At 41.1% G+C, this 16,589-nt stretch overlaps 2 protein-coding genes across 2 annotated transcripts in view; one reads left to right on the plus strand and one right to left on the minus strand.

Annotated features, from left to right (window-relative positions):
• Positions 1–9,108, plus strand: part of acacb (acetyl-CoA carboxylase beta) — a 29,507-nt gene extending 20,399 nt beyond the window's left edge. The window contains exons 35-55 of the mRNA XM_061729114.1: positions 50–91; positions 177–392; positions 540–695; positions 1,609–1,812; positions 1,923–2,078; positions 2,160–2,282; positions 2,373–2,642; positions 2,750–2,847; positions 3,027–3,147; positions 3,235–3,345; positions 3,704–3,847; positions 3,939–4,059; positions 4,735–4,831; positions 4,934–5,030; positions 5,106–5,241; positions 5,930–6,107; positions 6,375–6,487; positions 6,606–6,760; positions 6,861–7,031; positions 7,278–7,414; positions 8,111–9,108. Of these exons, the coding sequence (XP_061585098.1) occupies positions 50–91; positions 177–392; positions 540–695; positions 1,609–1,812; positions 1,923–2,078; positions 2,160–2,282; positions 2,373–2,642; positions 2,750–2,847; positions 3,027–3,147; positions 3,235–3,345; positions 3,704–3,847; positions 3,939–4,059; positions 4,735–4,831; positions 4,934–5,030; positions 5,106–5,241; positions 5,930–6,107; positions 6,375–6,487; positions 6,606–6,760; positions 6,861–7,031; positions 7,278–7,414; positions 8,111–8,237 (2,973 nt within the window). The 3' untranslated portion in view covers positions 8,238–9,108. The remainder of the gene's footprint in view (positions 1–49; positions 92–176; positions 393–539; positions 696–1,608; positions 1,813–1,922; positions 2,079–2,159; positions 2,283–2,372; positions 2,643–2,749; positions 2,848–3,026; positions 3,148–3,234; positions 3,346–3,703; positions 3,848–3,938; positions 4,060–4,734; positions 4,832–4,933; positions 5,031–5,105; positions 5,242–5,929; positions 6,108–6,374; positions 6,488–6,605; positions 6,761–6,860; positions 7,032–7,277; positions 7,415–8,110) is intronic.
• foxn4 (forkhead box N4) lies at positions 9,091–16,150 on the minus strand. The gene is made up of 10 exons (XM_061729113.1): positions 15,410–16,150; positions 14,761–14,866; positions 12,413–12,579; positions 11,731–11,843; positions 11,529–11,639; positions 11,317–11,444; positions 11,128–11,224; positions 10,828–11,035; positions 10,352–10,744; positions 9,091–10,045 (listed from the first exon to the last, which is right to left on the minus strand). Exons 2-10 carry the CDS (start codon positions 14,838–14,840, stop codon positions 9,798–9,800), a joined length of 1,545 nt encoding a protein of 514 aa, XP_061585097.1. The 5' UTR covers positions 14,841–14,866; positions 15,410–16,150; the 3' UTR covers positions 9,091–9,797.
• Positions 16,151–16,589: the final 439 nt, after the last annotated feature.

Below are 16,589 nucleotides of genomic sequence, written 5' to 3' on the forward strand. Positions count from 1 at the left end.
AATGATCCTTGTATCTAATGATTATGTTTATGTAATTTTTTTCGAACAGAGAGAATTTCCCAAGTTCTTCACATTCAGAGCGCGAGATGGGGTAAGTTTTTGTTAAATTGAATGCAGTTGAAGAGCCAAAATGTTGCATTTCAAAGAAACAAGCTCCAATCTGCGTTCTTTCTCAGTTCCAAGAGGATCGTATTTACCGAAATCTGGAGCCGGCTTTAGCATTTCAGCTGGAGCTCAATCGAATGAGGAATTTTGACCTGACAGCTGTTCCCTGTGCCAACCACAAAATGCACCTGTACCGGGGAGCTGCTCGTGTCCAGGAGGGTGCTGAAGTGACAGACTACCGCTTCTTCATCAGAGCAATTATCCGACACTCTGATCTCGTCACAAAGGTAGGCTGAGAAAGTCAAACTCAAATCTTACTAAAAGACATTATTTAGATTTATTGACACAGTTCTTTAAATGATGGAAATCATGGTTGTGGCTTGTTTTAGGATACTGTGTGGTGGTATTGACATATCATCTTTCTACATTATCAGGAAGCTTCTTTTGAATACCTTCAAAATGAAGGAGAACGTCTTCTACTAGAGGCTATGGATGAGTTGGAGGTGGCCTTCAGCAACACCAGCGTCCGCACAGACTGTAATCATATCTTTCTCAACTTCGTCCCCACTGTCATCATGGATCCGTCTAAAGTCAGTGCACAGCAAAATCTACCACAGTTGTTTTCTCTGTTTCTACAAATCAGAGTTAGGGTTAGGGTTAAAGTAATAATGCCGTCTCTTATGAGTAGTTTTGCATTATGCATTTTTCTTTTCACATTTCCTTGTCACATCATTAAAGCAGCACAATGTAACTTTCAGCTTTTGTTGAGTTTGGCGGCTCCTTTGGACAAAAGCGGTAGTGCTTTACCAGTAGTGTGGAAGGGTTCCTACCATGCTCCTCAAAGTTACATAGTGCCAGTGAAGGCGATACAGACCCCTCAGACCATAACAGAGGTGTCATTAAACCTGTTGGAAGTTGATGTACCATCACAATGACTCTGGAAATATGATATGAAGGTGGAAAAGTTACATAGTGCTGCTTTAAGGAGTGTGTTGTGGAAAAACCTATCTTTATTTAATATGTTCTTTCCAACTGGGTGACTATTTGGACTGAAACTGAGTGCGTATAAGTTACCAGGAAGAAGAGAGATGATCTAGATTTGATTAGATTTAATTAAACAATCGCATGCAATAAGGCCAGAACATACATCAGGTGACTCGGTGCAGAATGACAATGAAACAAAGGAAGTGCAATGATTTTGAGGCATAAATGATGATTGATTCTTACCATTCTGGTAGACAAATCATTGTTAAGGTCAATGTTAATCTTTTTGGGCTAGATTATCAGTGTGCACTCTTAGTCAGGCCAAGGCTATATTTTGGTGCTGTCAGCAGTTTTAGTTTAATCAAGTGGGCAAAGCTTAATTTTCCATAACAAAGTGTTCTGCCTATTATAATATTAGCATTTTGTTATGATAGCTGTAGACCACATACATTAAGGTTTATACACTGATATATGTATATTTCAGCCTGTAAATGCTTGTCTTGATCTTTGGGCCCTCAGATAGAGGAGTCTGTCCGCTCCATGGTGATGCGCTATGGCAGTCGTCTGTGGAAGCTACGCGTCCTGCAGGCAGAGCTGAAGATGTACATTCGTCTGACACCAACTGGGAATGCACTTCCTATCCGCCTATTTCTCACTAATGAATCGGGCTATTATTTGGACATCAGTCTTTATAAAGAAGTCACTGACTCAAGCTCTGGACAGGTGCAAACAGCAGACACCCTGTGACAATTGACACATCTCTTAATTTCTCCTGGATTCTTCTACTGTATGTGTTTAAAAATAGAAATTATAACCATCATTTGCCTTTGCAGATCACGTTCCTGTCGTATGGAGACAAGCAGGGTCTTTTGCATGGCATGCTGATTAACACTCCCTATGGGACAAAAGACCTGCTGCAAGCCAAACGCTTCCAAGCTCAAACTCTGGGAACTACATACGTGTATGATTTCCCTGAGATGTTCAGACAGGTACTGCTAAATCACTGAGCTGCACTCATTTATTTCTTTGATACTGCTACATTGTCTGACCTAAAGAAACCTGACCTCTAGGCATTATTCAAGCTGTGGGGTTCAGGAAACAAATGCCCTAAAGATGTGCTGAATTGTACTGAACTCGTTCTGGACCCAGAAGGCCGACTTGTGCAGATGAACCGCCTGCCCGGAGACAATGATGTAAAATTGATCATACTTATACGTACATCATACATTTTCTGTCTTCTCTCAGTGTGATGACATTAACCAACCACAATAACTCTTCACCAGGTGGGAATGGTTGCCTTCAGGATGAAGATGAAGACTAGAGAGTACCCAGAGGGCAGAGACATTATTGTCATCTGTAATGACATTACTCATATGATCGGCTCATTTGGCCCTCAGGAGGATGAACTTTTCCTGAGGGCTTCTGAGTTAGCTCGGCTGGAGGGCATTCCACGTATTTACATCTCAGCCAACAGTGGAGCTCGCATCGGGCTCGCCGAAGAGGTCAAGCACATGTTCCAAGTGGCCTGGATTGACCCCAACGATCCCTATAAGGTGACCTCTGGGACAGGGTTCCCTTTATGTTTCATTTTAAGGAAATTGATGATTTGGTAATTAGTGTCTATACCTTTTGTAATGGGTTATATCTTTTCCTTCTGTAGGGATTTAAGTACCTGTACTTGACACCACAGGATTACACCCGTATCAGCTCCACCAATTCGGTTCACTGTCGCCATGTAGAGGAAGGAGGAGAATCCAGGTACAGTTCACCTATTATACTGTCTTATAAAACTTTAGCATGAGCAAATAAAGATATATATGTCACCCTTACCACAGCCATACTCGTGTATAACGCATGGGAATAAAACTTGCTAAAAATGAACTGACTTATAAAGGTTTTTCCTTTGCTGAGCTTGTCGGTGTGCCCACCCTTTGCAGGTACATCATCACTGACATCATTGGGAATGAGGACGGTATTGGTGTTGAGAACCTGCGAGGTTCAGGCACCATTGCCGGAGAATCTTCTCAGGCCTATGACGAGATCATTACCATCAGTATGGTGAGAATGTGGCTCTGTCTCCTTTCGGCAGCGAGAGTACAGCAAATTCTTCTGGATTCTCACATCAACGTTGTCATGCTTTTGCAGGTGACTTGTCGCGCTATTGGAATTGGAGCTTATCTGGTCCGTTTGGGGCAGAGAGTCATCCAAGTGGAGAACTCTCACATTATCTTAACTGGAGCAGGCGCTCTGAACAAGGTTTGTTGGTTGTTTTTTTTTCTAAATGTTGAATTGATGGGATTTCCAGTAAAATAATACATGAAGAAGATACATTATGTCCACTCTGTCCTCCTTATTTCTGTGCAAATCACAGCCGTTGTTTGTAGCCAGCAGTGTGATGACTTGTAGAAATGTATTGAAACTATAAAAGCAAACTCAAGGCCAGAAAACTGTTGGAAGTTCCCAGTTCTTAACTCTGATGAGAGAAATGACTCAGAAGACTTTAGCACTGGCTTAAAAGTGTGATTGTTTTTAATATAAAGCTTATTAGTGCTGTAGCTTTATTCTGTGGCTTCAGTAGAGTTCCACAACCATAGTACTTTAAATCTCTGTCCAGGTTTTGGGAAGAGAAGTCTACACTTCCAACAACCAGCTGGGAGGAGTTCAGATCATGTACAATAATGGAGTCACACACACCTGTGTGCCTGATGACTTTGAGGGTGTCTTCACCATCCTGCAGTGGCTCTCGTACATGCCAAAGGTTCTCAAGAATAAGTATTGTCTAAATAGAAATATTCAGTAACTGCAGTAACTTTCAGGTTATTTATTAAAGTTTCTTTGTGTTCTGACAGAATAAAAACTCCCCCGTGCCGATTATCAGCACTACAGACCCTGTAGACAGAGAGATAGAATTCACTCCAACTAAAGCACCATATGACCCCCGCTGGATGCTCGCCGGCAGACCTCACCCCAGTGAGTCACACAAACCAAACTACTACCCCAAATCAGGGGAAAAAAGTTAAAATGATATGTAAAAGAAAGCACGGATTTTTTTTTTTAAATTAATTTTGTATGAATCTTTTCTTTGTATAAAACAAAGATACATTGAGTTTTGTCTTGTCCACTTCATTTGTTAATGTACATGTGTACCTCATCCTGCATTTTAAGCCTGTGACACATTACAACCTGGGGCTACAAACAAGATTAAGGTTATGTTGAGCCCTGAACCTTTAAAGATCAAAGAGGGACAGAATCTCCAGTTTGTCAAATTTGAGACGTAGAAATGTTTTAAAACATTGGTCCTCACTGAAATATTGGCCGGAAATTACACGCTATACAATATATCTTTCAAGGATTCAAGAACTCTGGAGGGATTTGTCTGCAAACGGCAAGGCCACAAGTCTCAGCTAGACACGGCCTGATCCTGCAGACGCCACTGCATTAGGTTTCATCATCAACAGCTGACGTTTTTATTTTACTAAACCTTTGTGAAGAAACATGGAGGAATATGCACAAATTCCACTTAAAACTTTACTAAGCAACAAAGAAGCATTTTCCACGTAATTCAACCTTTTCAGACATGGAGTAAAATAAAACAAATTTATGTTGCAAGTGAATTAAATTATTATTTTTTATGCACACTGTTAGTGGTGAAAGGTGCTTGGGAGAGTGGATTCTTTGACCACGGCTCTTTCATGGAGATCATGGGCTCTTGGGCTCAGACCATAGTTGTGGGCAGAGCAAGGTAAATCGGTATAAATTGTTTTATTTCTAAGTTCAGTGCATACTTAAACCTTAAACGGAAATTGATCCCTGACACTGTTGTACTGTTGTTGCGTGAATTCAGATTAGGAGGAATCCCCCTCGGTGTCATCGCTGTTGAAACACGCACAGTTGAGGTGTCAATCCCAGCAGATCCCGCCAACCCTGATTCAGAATCTAAAGTAAGCCAGCCTTTCTACATGTTTGCAAGATCACAAACTTTGATTGTAATTAAATAAGCACATCTTCCATTTCAGGTTCTGCAGCAGGCTGGCCAGGTGTGGTTCCCCGATTCTGCTTTTAAAACGGCTCAAGCGATTTCTGACTTCAACCGGGAAAATCTGCCTCTCATGGTGTTTGCCAACTGGAGAGGCTTTTCAGGGGGAATGAAAGGTAGTAAACTTTGTAAACATCTTACATAACATGCAATGCAGACTGTGAGTATTTCAACAGTTACACTTTTTCTGAAAACAATAACATAACATATAAAAATACTGGATCCAGTATCAAACTGCTAAGTTTGGTTTGAATCTCAGCAGGTAGATATATTTACAGGAAAATCTGTGTGGGTACCTTTTACCATTTAGTTCAAAAGGATTTAAACTGACAGACATGAAGTCAAAAAAATGATCACATTCATCATGAGCAGATGTTTGTTAAAATAACGCAAAGCAACAACAAACAAAATAAATTCCTGTTTCCCAGCTGTTAGTAGTATCACTTTTGGCCTCAGTGCTCTGAAAGCTTCAAGCAGGACTTGGAGTGAGCAGCTTCTTTCTGACAAATAAAATGCATCATTCTTGTCTATTTTCATCCACTATTTGTTGTTGTCGGTATCAGAGTCTCTTTGTGAGATGGTACAAGTGTTAAATGTGAGTTTCTATGAAGAAAAAGTGATCGGTAATGTAGCACCCTCATTCAAAGCAGCATGTGCACCTGGGTGTTGTGTTCTTTCAGTTCAAACTGATAAAAACTAAGAAAATACATCTGAGAAAAAAGTGTAACTGTGTAAATATTTACTGTCTCTAAATTACACATATATGTAATAACTATATAAAAAATGTATTTCTTTCTGTCCTAGATATGTATGACCAGGTGCTGAAGTTTGGTGCCTATATTGTGGATTCCCTGCGTGGTTTCCATCAGCCAGTCTTGGTGTACATCCCACCACAGGCAGAGCTGAGAGGGGGTTCCTGGGTAGTCATAGACCCCACCATCAACCCACTATGTATGGAGCTCTATGCTGACCGGGAGAGCAGGTACTAGAAGGAGTCTTTTGGTACATTTTCTAAATGGTTCTTACAGCCTAAGCAACATATACAGTATGTGTACGGATGTTTTATTGTATTTTTTAATGAATTATTATTATTATTATTATTATTATTATTATTATTATTATTATTATTATTATTATTATTATTATTATTATTATTATTATTATTATTATTATTATTATTATTATTATTATTATTATATTGAATTACTCATTTGTTACTTATGGCTCCCATTGTGTGTTTTCTAACCAGAGGTGGTGTTCTGGAGGCTGAGGGCACAGTGGAAATCAAATTCAGGAGGAAGGACTTGCTGAAGGCCATGAGAAGACTAGATTCAGTCTATGCTCATCTGGTTGAAAAGCTTGGTAAAGGTTTTTTTTTTTTCCCCTCAGATCACTGACCTGTTTATTAATATCATATTATTCACCTGGGTGTTACTGAGATCATTAAAATTCAAAACAAAAAAATTTCAAATTTTGTCAGCTTCTCCAGAGTTGCCTAACAAAGAGAGTAAAGAGTTGGAGGCGAAGCTCAAAGCGAGGGAGGAATTCCTGTTGCCCATTTACCACCAGGTGGCAGTGCAGTTCGCGGATCTCCATGACACTCCAGGCAGGATGCAAGAGAAAGGAGTCATCACTGTGAGCTCTGCATGCACAGCCTGGTTTAACACTAGATAGAATGATTTTTAAAGTGGATCAAGTGTTAAAAAAAGTATTTTATCTTATATACCCTTGAAAGGATATTTTGGACTGGAAGAATGTGCGGGCCTTTTTCTACTGGCGTCTGCGCCGCCTCCTGCTGGAACAGGTGGTAAAATGTGAGATTCTGCAGGCCAATAAGGATCTCAGTGATGGGCACATGCAGTCAATGCTGCGGCGCTGGTTTGTGGAAACAGAGGGAACAGTCCAGGTGTGTAAAGGCGAACAGAGCTGCGGCACTAATGGACAAAATACACTTAAACATTAGAGACAAGTTTTCTGACAATTTCTAAATGTTTTAAACACCGAAGATCAACAGATTTTCTCTGGTACCAATCATTTATCCATATTTTTTAAGTGATGTAACTATTTTTAATCTTGTGTTGTTACTCTGAACAGCTATAAATCCACATTATTATTGGATCGGATGTAAAGTAACGTTTATGTTCTTTCCCAGGCTTACCTCTGGGACAATAACCAGGTGGTGGTCGAGTGGCTTGAGAAGCATTTGTCCAAAGAGGATGGCACCCGATCAGCCATCCGCGAAAACATCAAGTACTTGAAAAGAGAAAACGCTTTGAAACACATTCGCAGGTATGTAAACATGTGCAATTTGTGGACTGTTAATAACATATTTGACTTTGTATGCAGCAATAAATGCCAAATCTTGACAAATACATTATTGATCAACCCAGTATACACATTTGGGCATCACAGTCGATCATTTAAGGTGATTTGTGCTGTTGCGATAAAGTGTGTGTGATACAAAAGTGGTGGTAATCATGGTGGTTAGCTGTCAACAGTTTAGTGAAAGTAAAATGATCTGTATCAAAGGTCACCACGTTAACACCTGATCCAACATACAGTATGGGTGTTGCATAGTATGCTTCAGTTGCTTCTTAAGTTCCTCAAGTTACTTGTGATGGAAAGTTGAGGAAAGCTCAGCAGTGCAGGTGTCAGCAGAAAAGCAAGCTTAATGTAACTCTGGTTCCTTAATTCTGAAATGCGCAAACTATGAAACACCTTTTCTTTCATGAAACCTTTGGAGAACCGTAAATTTCCTGTAGTCCAAATCTGTATCGTTACTTCAGTGATGCTTTTCTTCTTCCCAACTCTTGCTTGCACTGTTGTCTTCCTTAAAACAATAATCAAAGCCCGTTGCCCAGGTTTAAGGTTAAGGTTAACAGTTTTACTTCCATTTAGCTGAGAAAACTGTACATTTTCACTTCATAGAGGGAAGAAAATGTTTGTATTTTGATGTGTGTGTAATAACTTTTGTGTTGTTTGTAGCCTGGTGCATGTCAACCCTGACGTTGCCATGGACTGCATCATCCACATGAGCCAGTACATCACTCCCTCCCAGAGAGCCACGGTGTCGCATTTGCTTGCAACTATGGACAGCACAGACACCAGTTAAGCTGCAAGATTTATGGATAATGCTATTGAAGAGAACAAAAAAGATTAAATTGTAGTCTGTTGCACTGTTAATGTGTATAGGTACAAAATCACCTTCAAAGGTCGGGATGCAAAGCTAAAATATTCTTGAATTTCAGGATTGTAGACTATAAAATAATGCACAAAGATACCCTTGCTGTACTGAGTGACATTTCTGTTTGTGTCATTAGCCACATAGTTTGGAAAATATCCTTACTATTCAGGGTACACATTCATTCATTTCAAATACTCCAATAATTTGCCCCCCCCTGCTCCTCAGGCAATCACTGTAATGCACATTTCACTTTGCTGAGTTTGTACACAGCAAAAAATGTACTTTGCCTCACTAAATCCTGTGCAGAATGTCAAGGCCAGAGTTTTACTAGATTTTATAAAATGGGGATGTTCGATACTTGAGTGCCAGTTGTAATGTTTAAAAATGTAAAAAATGAATGTGTGTTTTTCTTTGAATGTGCAGTGAAAAATAAGCTCAGATAACCTAATTTTTGATATAAATTGAAACAAAGAAAAACATTTTAATGCCAGAAATATTTTTTTTTTATGTTTTTGTTTTTCTTTTTTGCACTGTAAGTTGCAGTTTGAGTGATCAAAGATGCTGTGACACTATGATACTTCTCAGCATTAAAAAAAAACTTGGCAAATAAGGCTGTAAATCCCAAAACTCAGGTTTCACCAGAAGTGCACATTAACTGCCAAAGTGGTCCTTCAGCCGACATGCCGCCTAGCCTTATCACTGATCAAACATCAGCCATGACATATTTTTGTAGTGTATTTAAATGTTTCATGTGTCTTTTATTTCAAAAGATGTCTGTTAATAAATGTCATCAATGCGATTCAGTATCAAGAGGCTTTGTTTATTTACCCATTTTCATTTTGATCCAATTACTTAGCATAACACACATCTAACCCTCAAGCATGCTAATCACCAATGTGTAGAAAAGCAATTTGTAAAATATGGATTGCTGGATGTGGACTTTTGCAGTTTGGAACAATTTGGGTAAATGCAGTCATTAAAAAAAAAAAAGTTCCTGTGTTGATAGAAATATCAAACATTCAAATATATACAGCAAAAGATTGATGGAGTCATCACCTTCTCCAGCTGCCTTTTATAAATATAAATTAAACTTCACAGCAATAATGTCTAGCACAATACAACAGACAAGAGTTCGGGGGCTACATTGTGGAAAGGCTTTAAAACGCAGAGTAAACTCAGTAGCAGAACAGTTGCTAACATACACATATTTCTCCACACAATCTTTGTACTCAAACAGCTTTTGATTCTTTGCTTGGCAAAGCTAGATGTTGTCTTACATTGTTTTTCTTACAGCCACCATCTCATTTATCAACTGTTTTAGTCTGTGATGAACAGTTTCCTTATGGACTGAACCAATTCTCATACATTTTTCTTTTAGGAGGTTCCATATCTTTTCAGAGCACTGAAGAAACCAAACCCTAGATGTTCCTCAACTGGCACCATAGACTGCAGAATAGATCATGGTGAATCTGTGTGAGAAACATTTCTTTAAAGCAGGGGGATGGGCTTGCTGTTGGCTGCGGCGCCCATGTACTGGGAAGAGAGGGCGTCTTGGGATGTGTAGGTGTAGAGCCCCGTCACATGCACATCTGGCAGCGGCAGGTTCCCTCCACTGGAGGCAGGAGGGAAGTTGGCCGCTCCCAAGTCACAGTCTGATAGTCGAAGGGGTGAGTTACTGAAGGTGCCCAAAGCATCCAGGTTAAAGCTGTCGTCTTTCATTTCTTCCCACAGATTACCTGAGCAGATGGAAGCAGGTGTAAGTACACTGATGTAACTCTGGTTATCTTCTTATCAATAAGTAGATATAATAGGTTCAGTTTGACCAAAGCTTTTTGCAGATAAAATCACAAAGTGCTTTAACAATTAAATGCACTCGACTGTCATTATGGAAATATATGACATGTTGATTTATGAATGTGAATTTAAAAGACTGAACAATAAAGGGTTTTTTTTGTTGACAAAATGGGTCCTCAAACTTTTCAGTATAACACACTGAAGGAAAGAAGAAGAACCTTAATATAACCTCTGAAAACTGTGTTTACCTTGAAGCGCAAAGTCCATGATGCTAGGGTCCAGTGCATCCACTTCTGTGTGTGTGTCACTGTGCAGACTGTAAAAATCATCAGGAGGCTTGCTGGGCAGCTGGGTGAGCGGACTGTGGGAAAGGTCAGGGACTGTGTGGAGGGGTGGTGTTTGGGCCGGGGCGGGGGACATGGGCGTCAGTCGAGCCTGAGCCTGGAGCTGAGCTTGGAACTGGTGGTGCTGGTGCATGGGTAAACATGGCAGGGACAGCGTGACAATGGGCCGAGGCGACATCTGGGTTGAGACTGGCAGAGAAAGACCAGTTGGACAGCCGGCCAGCCGGGTCATACCTGGCTCTAAAGCCTTTCGTCTGCAGTTCTCTGGGCGGTCTGTGATCAGTTTGTCCAACTCATCTGCAGGAGAGCAAAACAGGCTGTCAGATGAGGGAAAAGCATTGTGTTTGACCTTTCACATTCAATAAAAATACATTTCTGACCAGGGTTAGCCATGCTGCGGCGAATGGCTGGGAGGTCCTTGCGTTTCCACTTCTGCATCTCTTCCTCCATCTTGTCAATTTTGGCAGGGTTCAGTGCCCATAGACAGCCCTTACGGGATGAGCTGCTCGTCTTGTTCTCCACCTTCTCAAAGCATTTGTTTAAGGAGAGGTTGTGTCTGACTGAATTCTTCCATCCATCAGGTGCAGTCTGCAGGCAGTCAGATAGTGTTCAGTTGTACCCTTTATGTACACTTAACTTCTCTTTCTTCCATTTTTGGTAATATTTCAAGAGTACCGTACCTTAAAATAAGGAAAGTGTTCCTTCATGAAGCTATAGATCTCACTGACTGGAAGGCTGCCTGTTTTGCTGTTCTTAAGAGCCATAGCAATTAAACAGCTGAGGAGAGAGAAAAAAAACAACATCATTTGGATGCATTTCATAACAAATGAGGTGGATTTGGAAGCTCCTGGCATATTATGTGTGCTCACCTGTAGGAGTAGATTGGCTTGGGGAAAGACTTGGGCTGCAGCTCTGGTTCTTGTGGAGCCAGGCGAGGTTGTGTGAACAGACTTTGGTTATTGAAAGAGACATTACTGTAAAGCCCGCCAGTTGAACACTAAGAGACAGAAAAAAGAAAATTAAGACCATATCCTCAGGTATTCTTTCCACTGATATAGCGTCTTGCTCCTCATTTTATCACCTGTTGCCCAGCTGGGGTCAGAGAGTACATCTGTTGGGATGCAGGTTGGTAGACTGAGGTAGGGCACTGATACCCTGGTGAGGGCAGCCCATTCATATGGAATTCAGACATCTGTGAAAGCAAATGCAAGGACATATTAGATTGAGCCAATCACCATGACACATAGAGATGTTTTTTTTTTTGCAGTGCTGCAAGAACTCACACTTCCAGTGCGATTGTTGATGATACTAATTCCCAGGGGGCTGTGCTGCATGTTACTCTGGAGGTGCAGCATGGTGCCTTGGCTCCCGGGTATGGTCACGTTACTCAGCTGAGCTGGAAAAGGTCAGAACGTAAACATTCAAAATAGTTTCCCTCTAAGAGCACTATGTGAGCATGTTTTTTTGTTTTTTTTTTTACGTTATTTGCTGTAATTTACAACTGTTGCACAGGGGTCATTCAAATACCCCAGGTGGTGCTCAACACCAGTAAACAATGTCTTTTTTTTTTTAAAAAGAGCAGAAAATGATATGGCCACATGTGATATTTAAGAGCAAAGAGTGTTTTGGCAGGTGGCCTTTAATAAAGGGTCGAGGATTTGAGATTAGTAATATTAGTCCCTATCATGAGAGCTTAAGTTATGGATTTTATTTCCAAATATAAGTGATTGCTCTGTTATTTGCTGACCACAGTATTAACTTAAACACATCCCACCAAAACTACCAAAATTCACATCTGAGACTAACTGTCCTTTTGCAGAACACTGAGTGAACACCCCCCCCGAAATTAATAGTATTTTCATAGATTTTTATGGGGGGGGGGGGCAATCCAGAAGAGTTTTTCAATCCCCAATTTATCCAATCAGAGAGGTGCTGCAGTTTTTGAATGCTTCACTGTCACCTCACCTGTTTGTTGCTCCAACAGGCTGCCCTGGGAGGGTCCGTTGCTGTGGCCTCTGCCGTCAGCCATCTGCTGTAGCCGGGGCACATCCACGGAGGTTAGCCATGACAGAGACTGCAGGTCCCCAGGGAGGTCCTCCACCCTCAGCTGGGAGGGGTCCGTGGTCAGAAGCCTTCAACAGTGGAAGAGGGGGGTGGGAGGGTTTGCAGGGTTAACACGGCTGTCAGCTTAGACCAACATAGATCACAAGTGGAATTTAAATGTAAATACTGGTAGGAACTTTTTATCCCTCATAGACAAAACCGTCTCAAAGGGTCTGAATGTTGGGGAAACACAAGAAAGCTGCTCAGAGAAGCTGAGCATTAGCAGTCCAGGGTTTAGCTTAAGAAGATTAAACACAAGTGTTATTTACCAGTGACAGTTTTAATCAACAATGAGGATAAGAATAAGTTAAATGAGACTTTCATTAGAGTTTATTGTTTGTTTGTTTTTTGACATTTTTTTGTTTTTTCGCACTTTGATCTCTTTTTTTTCCTGTTTTTACTTGTTTTTACTCTGCTTTATTGCAGCTTATTAACAAATAAAAAAATATAAAATGGTTAATTGATTTTAGAAAGAAGATTTTGATGAATAGCTTTTTCTTTCAAGCTAATTTTTTGATACATTTGTGACAAAAACAAAACTAAGGGATTTCTGTTTAACCAGTGCTCTGCCAGCACCAATCAACTTTCATTATGTCCTTCAAAAGGCGAGCCGTCTCGAGAAAGAAAGAAAAGAGAGGAATCCTCTTGAATCCTCTCCAGTCTTTTCTGCACGCACACAGGGTTCTGTAATTGGGGTCACTATGACAACACACACAATTCAGTTACATTGTGGGTCTGTGGACAGTGCAGAAGCACGACCCCCCTCATACAGACACACTCACACACCCCAAACCTTCTAATAAAAAAAAAACTACCCTGTGTCAGGTGACCACAGTCTCGCTTTACCCATTGGCTGAATCATAAGTAAACAACGCATGAGATCGTTTGAAACATGGGACAGCAGCACATGCTGCCTGAAACAGTTGGCCTTGTCTATTGAAAAATGATCACCTATTGTGTCCCAAACGACAAATCTGCCCAGTGGCACGTGTCTCTATTGTCTTCCCCAGACCCTTCCTTGATTGTCTCTGTCATTTCTTTTCTTTAGCCAGCCCTTGCATTAATCTGTTGGAATGACAGGCCTCACATAAGAGGGACAAATAGGATACCATCTGCTTCCCCGTCCCTTTCCAGCCTCTACCCTCACGCCCACAAACCCTCCCACCCCCAGCCTCCTCTAACGAGGAACTCAACGAAGCTTTGAGCCACACGGGGGGAGTGTGAATGTAGTTTGAGGTCAGAGCTCTGTGTCGGCCGTCCGATTAAGTGACATCATTGTAGTCAGGAATCAGCAGCACACGTCCTCAAACACCTTGTGAGCACATCACAACATTGCTAGTGGATGCAGCTTTGGCTGTGCTGTTCGTCTACCTGAATTTCAGGAAAGGATACCACCTCATTTTTCTAACTATTTGGTTTCCTTTTTCCATTCTGAGTTTTTTCTGAGTTTATTTTCCCTGTCGACAAACTAAATTCTGGGCAAGTATAACAAGCAGGAGGTTTATTACTTTATTGAGCCTTTAAATGTTCTACAGTGGTGTAATTGTAGAGAGATGAGCTTATGCAAATCCCTGAAATGTTGCAATGATCCATGATAGAAACCGAGTATATGTAATGATATACACCACTAAGCAGATGACACAGTTGGGGCATCCCTCCCCTCCTCTCTCACTAACAGAGCATAGAAATTGCTCAGTGGTGCAAAACATGTTTAGCTGGTTTCTCCATGTACCGTCCAAGCCTTTCCAAGAGTTCTACAACTCAAAATATTGTGCCTCCTCCCTCCCTGCCTCCCTCCTTTTATAATTGGGAACCACTTGTGCACACTGGTGACCCAAAGCGCCCTGTCTCCCCCTGAGCTGGCAAACCAAGGGGCTCAAGCTCTCCGCGCACCGACAGCGGGAGTGTAAACAGACCTGATGGTTTCTGACAGATCCATTCAGACTGAAAATCATTTATTCTTCTGGATTTTTTTCTCTCTCTTTTTTCATGCACAAAAAAAGCTGTCCATCAACTATTAGACTGAACATAGTGGATTAGACAATTTGACCCACAAACTTTTAGGGGAACATCTTAAAAGGAGTTGATTAATAAAAATATTCCTTTGATCCATTGAATCATCTCAAATTGCAACGCTTTTGACAATATAAGTTTGTAACATGTTGCTTTTGCAAAAAAGAATGGTAGATGGTTTGAACCAGATGTCCTACCTGTAGTCCTGTGGTGACGGATGATGCCCAGCATTCTCAATTATTCCTGACATCCTGGAAGTTATTCCACCTTCTATCATTTCCCAGGATGTGTAGTAGCTTTTTTCTGCAGCAAATTACACATTACAGTTTAAGGTGCTGGCAAATCATCCAACTGAAATAAACAACTTAGAAATGGACGTCATTTTACTACTTTAAACAGGGTTTTCATAAAGTAAATAAACATGGTCATACAATGTGTGGAATACCAAAATTGAAGAATTGCTTTATAAAAAGAAAAACTATATTAAGCATACATTTGTGGTTCCGTGAATAGGTGATACAAGAATAACCAAGAACATTCAGTTTGTGTTAGGCATCAACATCTCTTTGTTGTTGTTAAGCCGCATTCAGCTCCTTCTAATTAAATTCCAATTAAAAAAATAAGATAAACAGTGAACACACAACAAGTCATTTGCTAAATATGCAGCATCTTGCAGATGTTTTCATAATATGTTGGTCTATTGTGTCTGACCATATTTAAATGCCTCATCATTTAGCCTCCTCACATAAAGATATGCTCAAAGTCTGAAAATTGACAGTTGGCTCAACAAAACCAATTATCTGACAAAGACTGTGGGTCTGAAAGAGAGAGATGTAGAAATATCACCTGTTTTTGGTTGATATCCAAGAAGGGAGAGCCGATTGTGAGCCCCTGTACTGTATTCCACGGTGATGCACTTGTTTCTCCAAAAAACCCTTTTTTAAATTTCCCTCTCTGGAGCTGTCCAGCGCTTTGGCATGCGCAGTCGCGATCTCAGCAGAGCTCCCAGTAGCCCGGGGGGCAGGATGATCCCATGAGTTTGACAGCTGTTGTTAATTCAGTGCCTGTCAACACCAACCCCTACAACATCAACCACCTCAACAGCAAGTGCCAAAACAGCGAGCTTGAGTTTTGTGGTGACTTTATGCGTGTGTGCCGCGTTCCCTTTACGCACATCCAACCGCAGAAGTCAAACGCACGATAGTTGCATTAGAAGTTGGACTAAACTCCGTCTATTCATCGTGCTTTCTTATTGGATGATTAGAAAACGGATGAGAGCATGTAGTATGTGTCTCGGAGGGTTCCCAGTCTGTCTAATGTCCGGTGCGCCGGGCGCTCCAGTGGTTAACAGGTGCGCTCTGAGCGTCTTAATCCAAAAAAAAGGGAAAAAAATCGCTTCAGGTGTAAGTTTTCTGCAGAGCATTCATTATATATAACTGCAAATGCCCCTGTATTTTCAAAATTAACGATTAAAAAAAAGTGCAAAAGAAAAAAGTCCTTTTAAACACATTTTTATAAAAGAAAGAATCAGTAAGTATCCATGTTCCTTATCCTGCCATGCAAGCTTATTCCCAGTAAGTCCCTCGATCAGGTCTTAGACGTTCTGAGTCGCAACTTGTGGTGGCATCTGTGTATGAGTGTGAACTTTTTTTTTTTTTCCTTTGAGGAAGTGCTTGTAGATAATTTGCTTCCCGCCGCAGAGGCCGCGTCCTGCTCCTCTCATCAAGGCTGATTTATGGTTCCACGTAACACCAACGCAGGCCTACGGCGTAGGGTACGCCGTAGACTACGCCGTACCCACGGCGTAAGCTCTGCGTCGATTTAACGCAGGACCATAATTGAGGCTTGTGGGAAAGAGAGCCGGGGAGGCGGTGCAGGGAGGGCAGGGGCCGGCTGGGCTGCAGCAGGAGGCGGCAAAAGCTCACACTTGTCTGGAGAACAGGTCCGCTGAGAAAACATCATAAGAATACATTTAGGAAAGCACCTCGCAGCTTTATTCATACAACTTTCCATTTATTTTCTATTT

The sequence above is a fragment of the Cololabis saira genome, chromosome 9 (assembly GCF_033807715.1).
Source record: "Cololabis saira isolate AMF1-May2022 chromosome 9, fColSai1.1, whole genome shotgun sequence".
In the NCBI taxonomy this organism is placed as follows: domain Eukaryota; kingdom Metazoa; phylum Chordata; class Actinopteri; order Beloniformes; family Belonidae; genus Cololabis; species Cololabis saira.

Excerpts from the sequence above, each read along its gene's own strand:
- foxn4 (XM_061729113.1), bottom strand. The coding sequence starts at position 14,840 with ATGATAGAAGGTGGAATAACTTCCAGGATGTCAGGAATAATTGAGAAT. Across the intron at positions 12,580-14,760 it reads CCGTCACCACAGGACTACAG|GCTTCTGACCACGGACCCCT; the intron begins GTAGGACATCTG and ends CCACTGTTGAAG. Across the intron at positions 10,046-10,351 it reads CATGGACTTTGCGCTTCAAG|GTAATCTGTGGGAAGAAATG; the intron begins GTAAACACAGTT and ends CCATCTGCTCAG.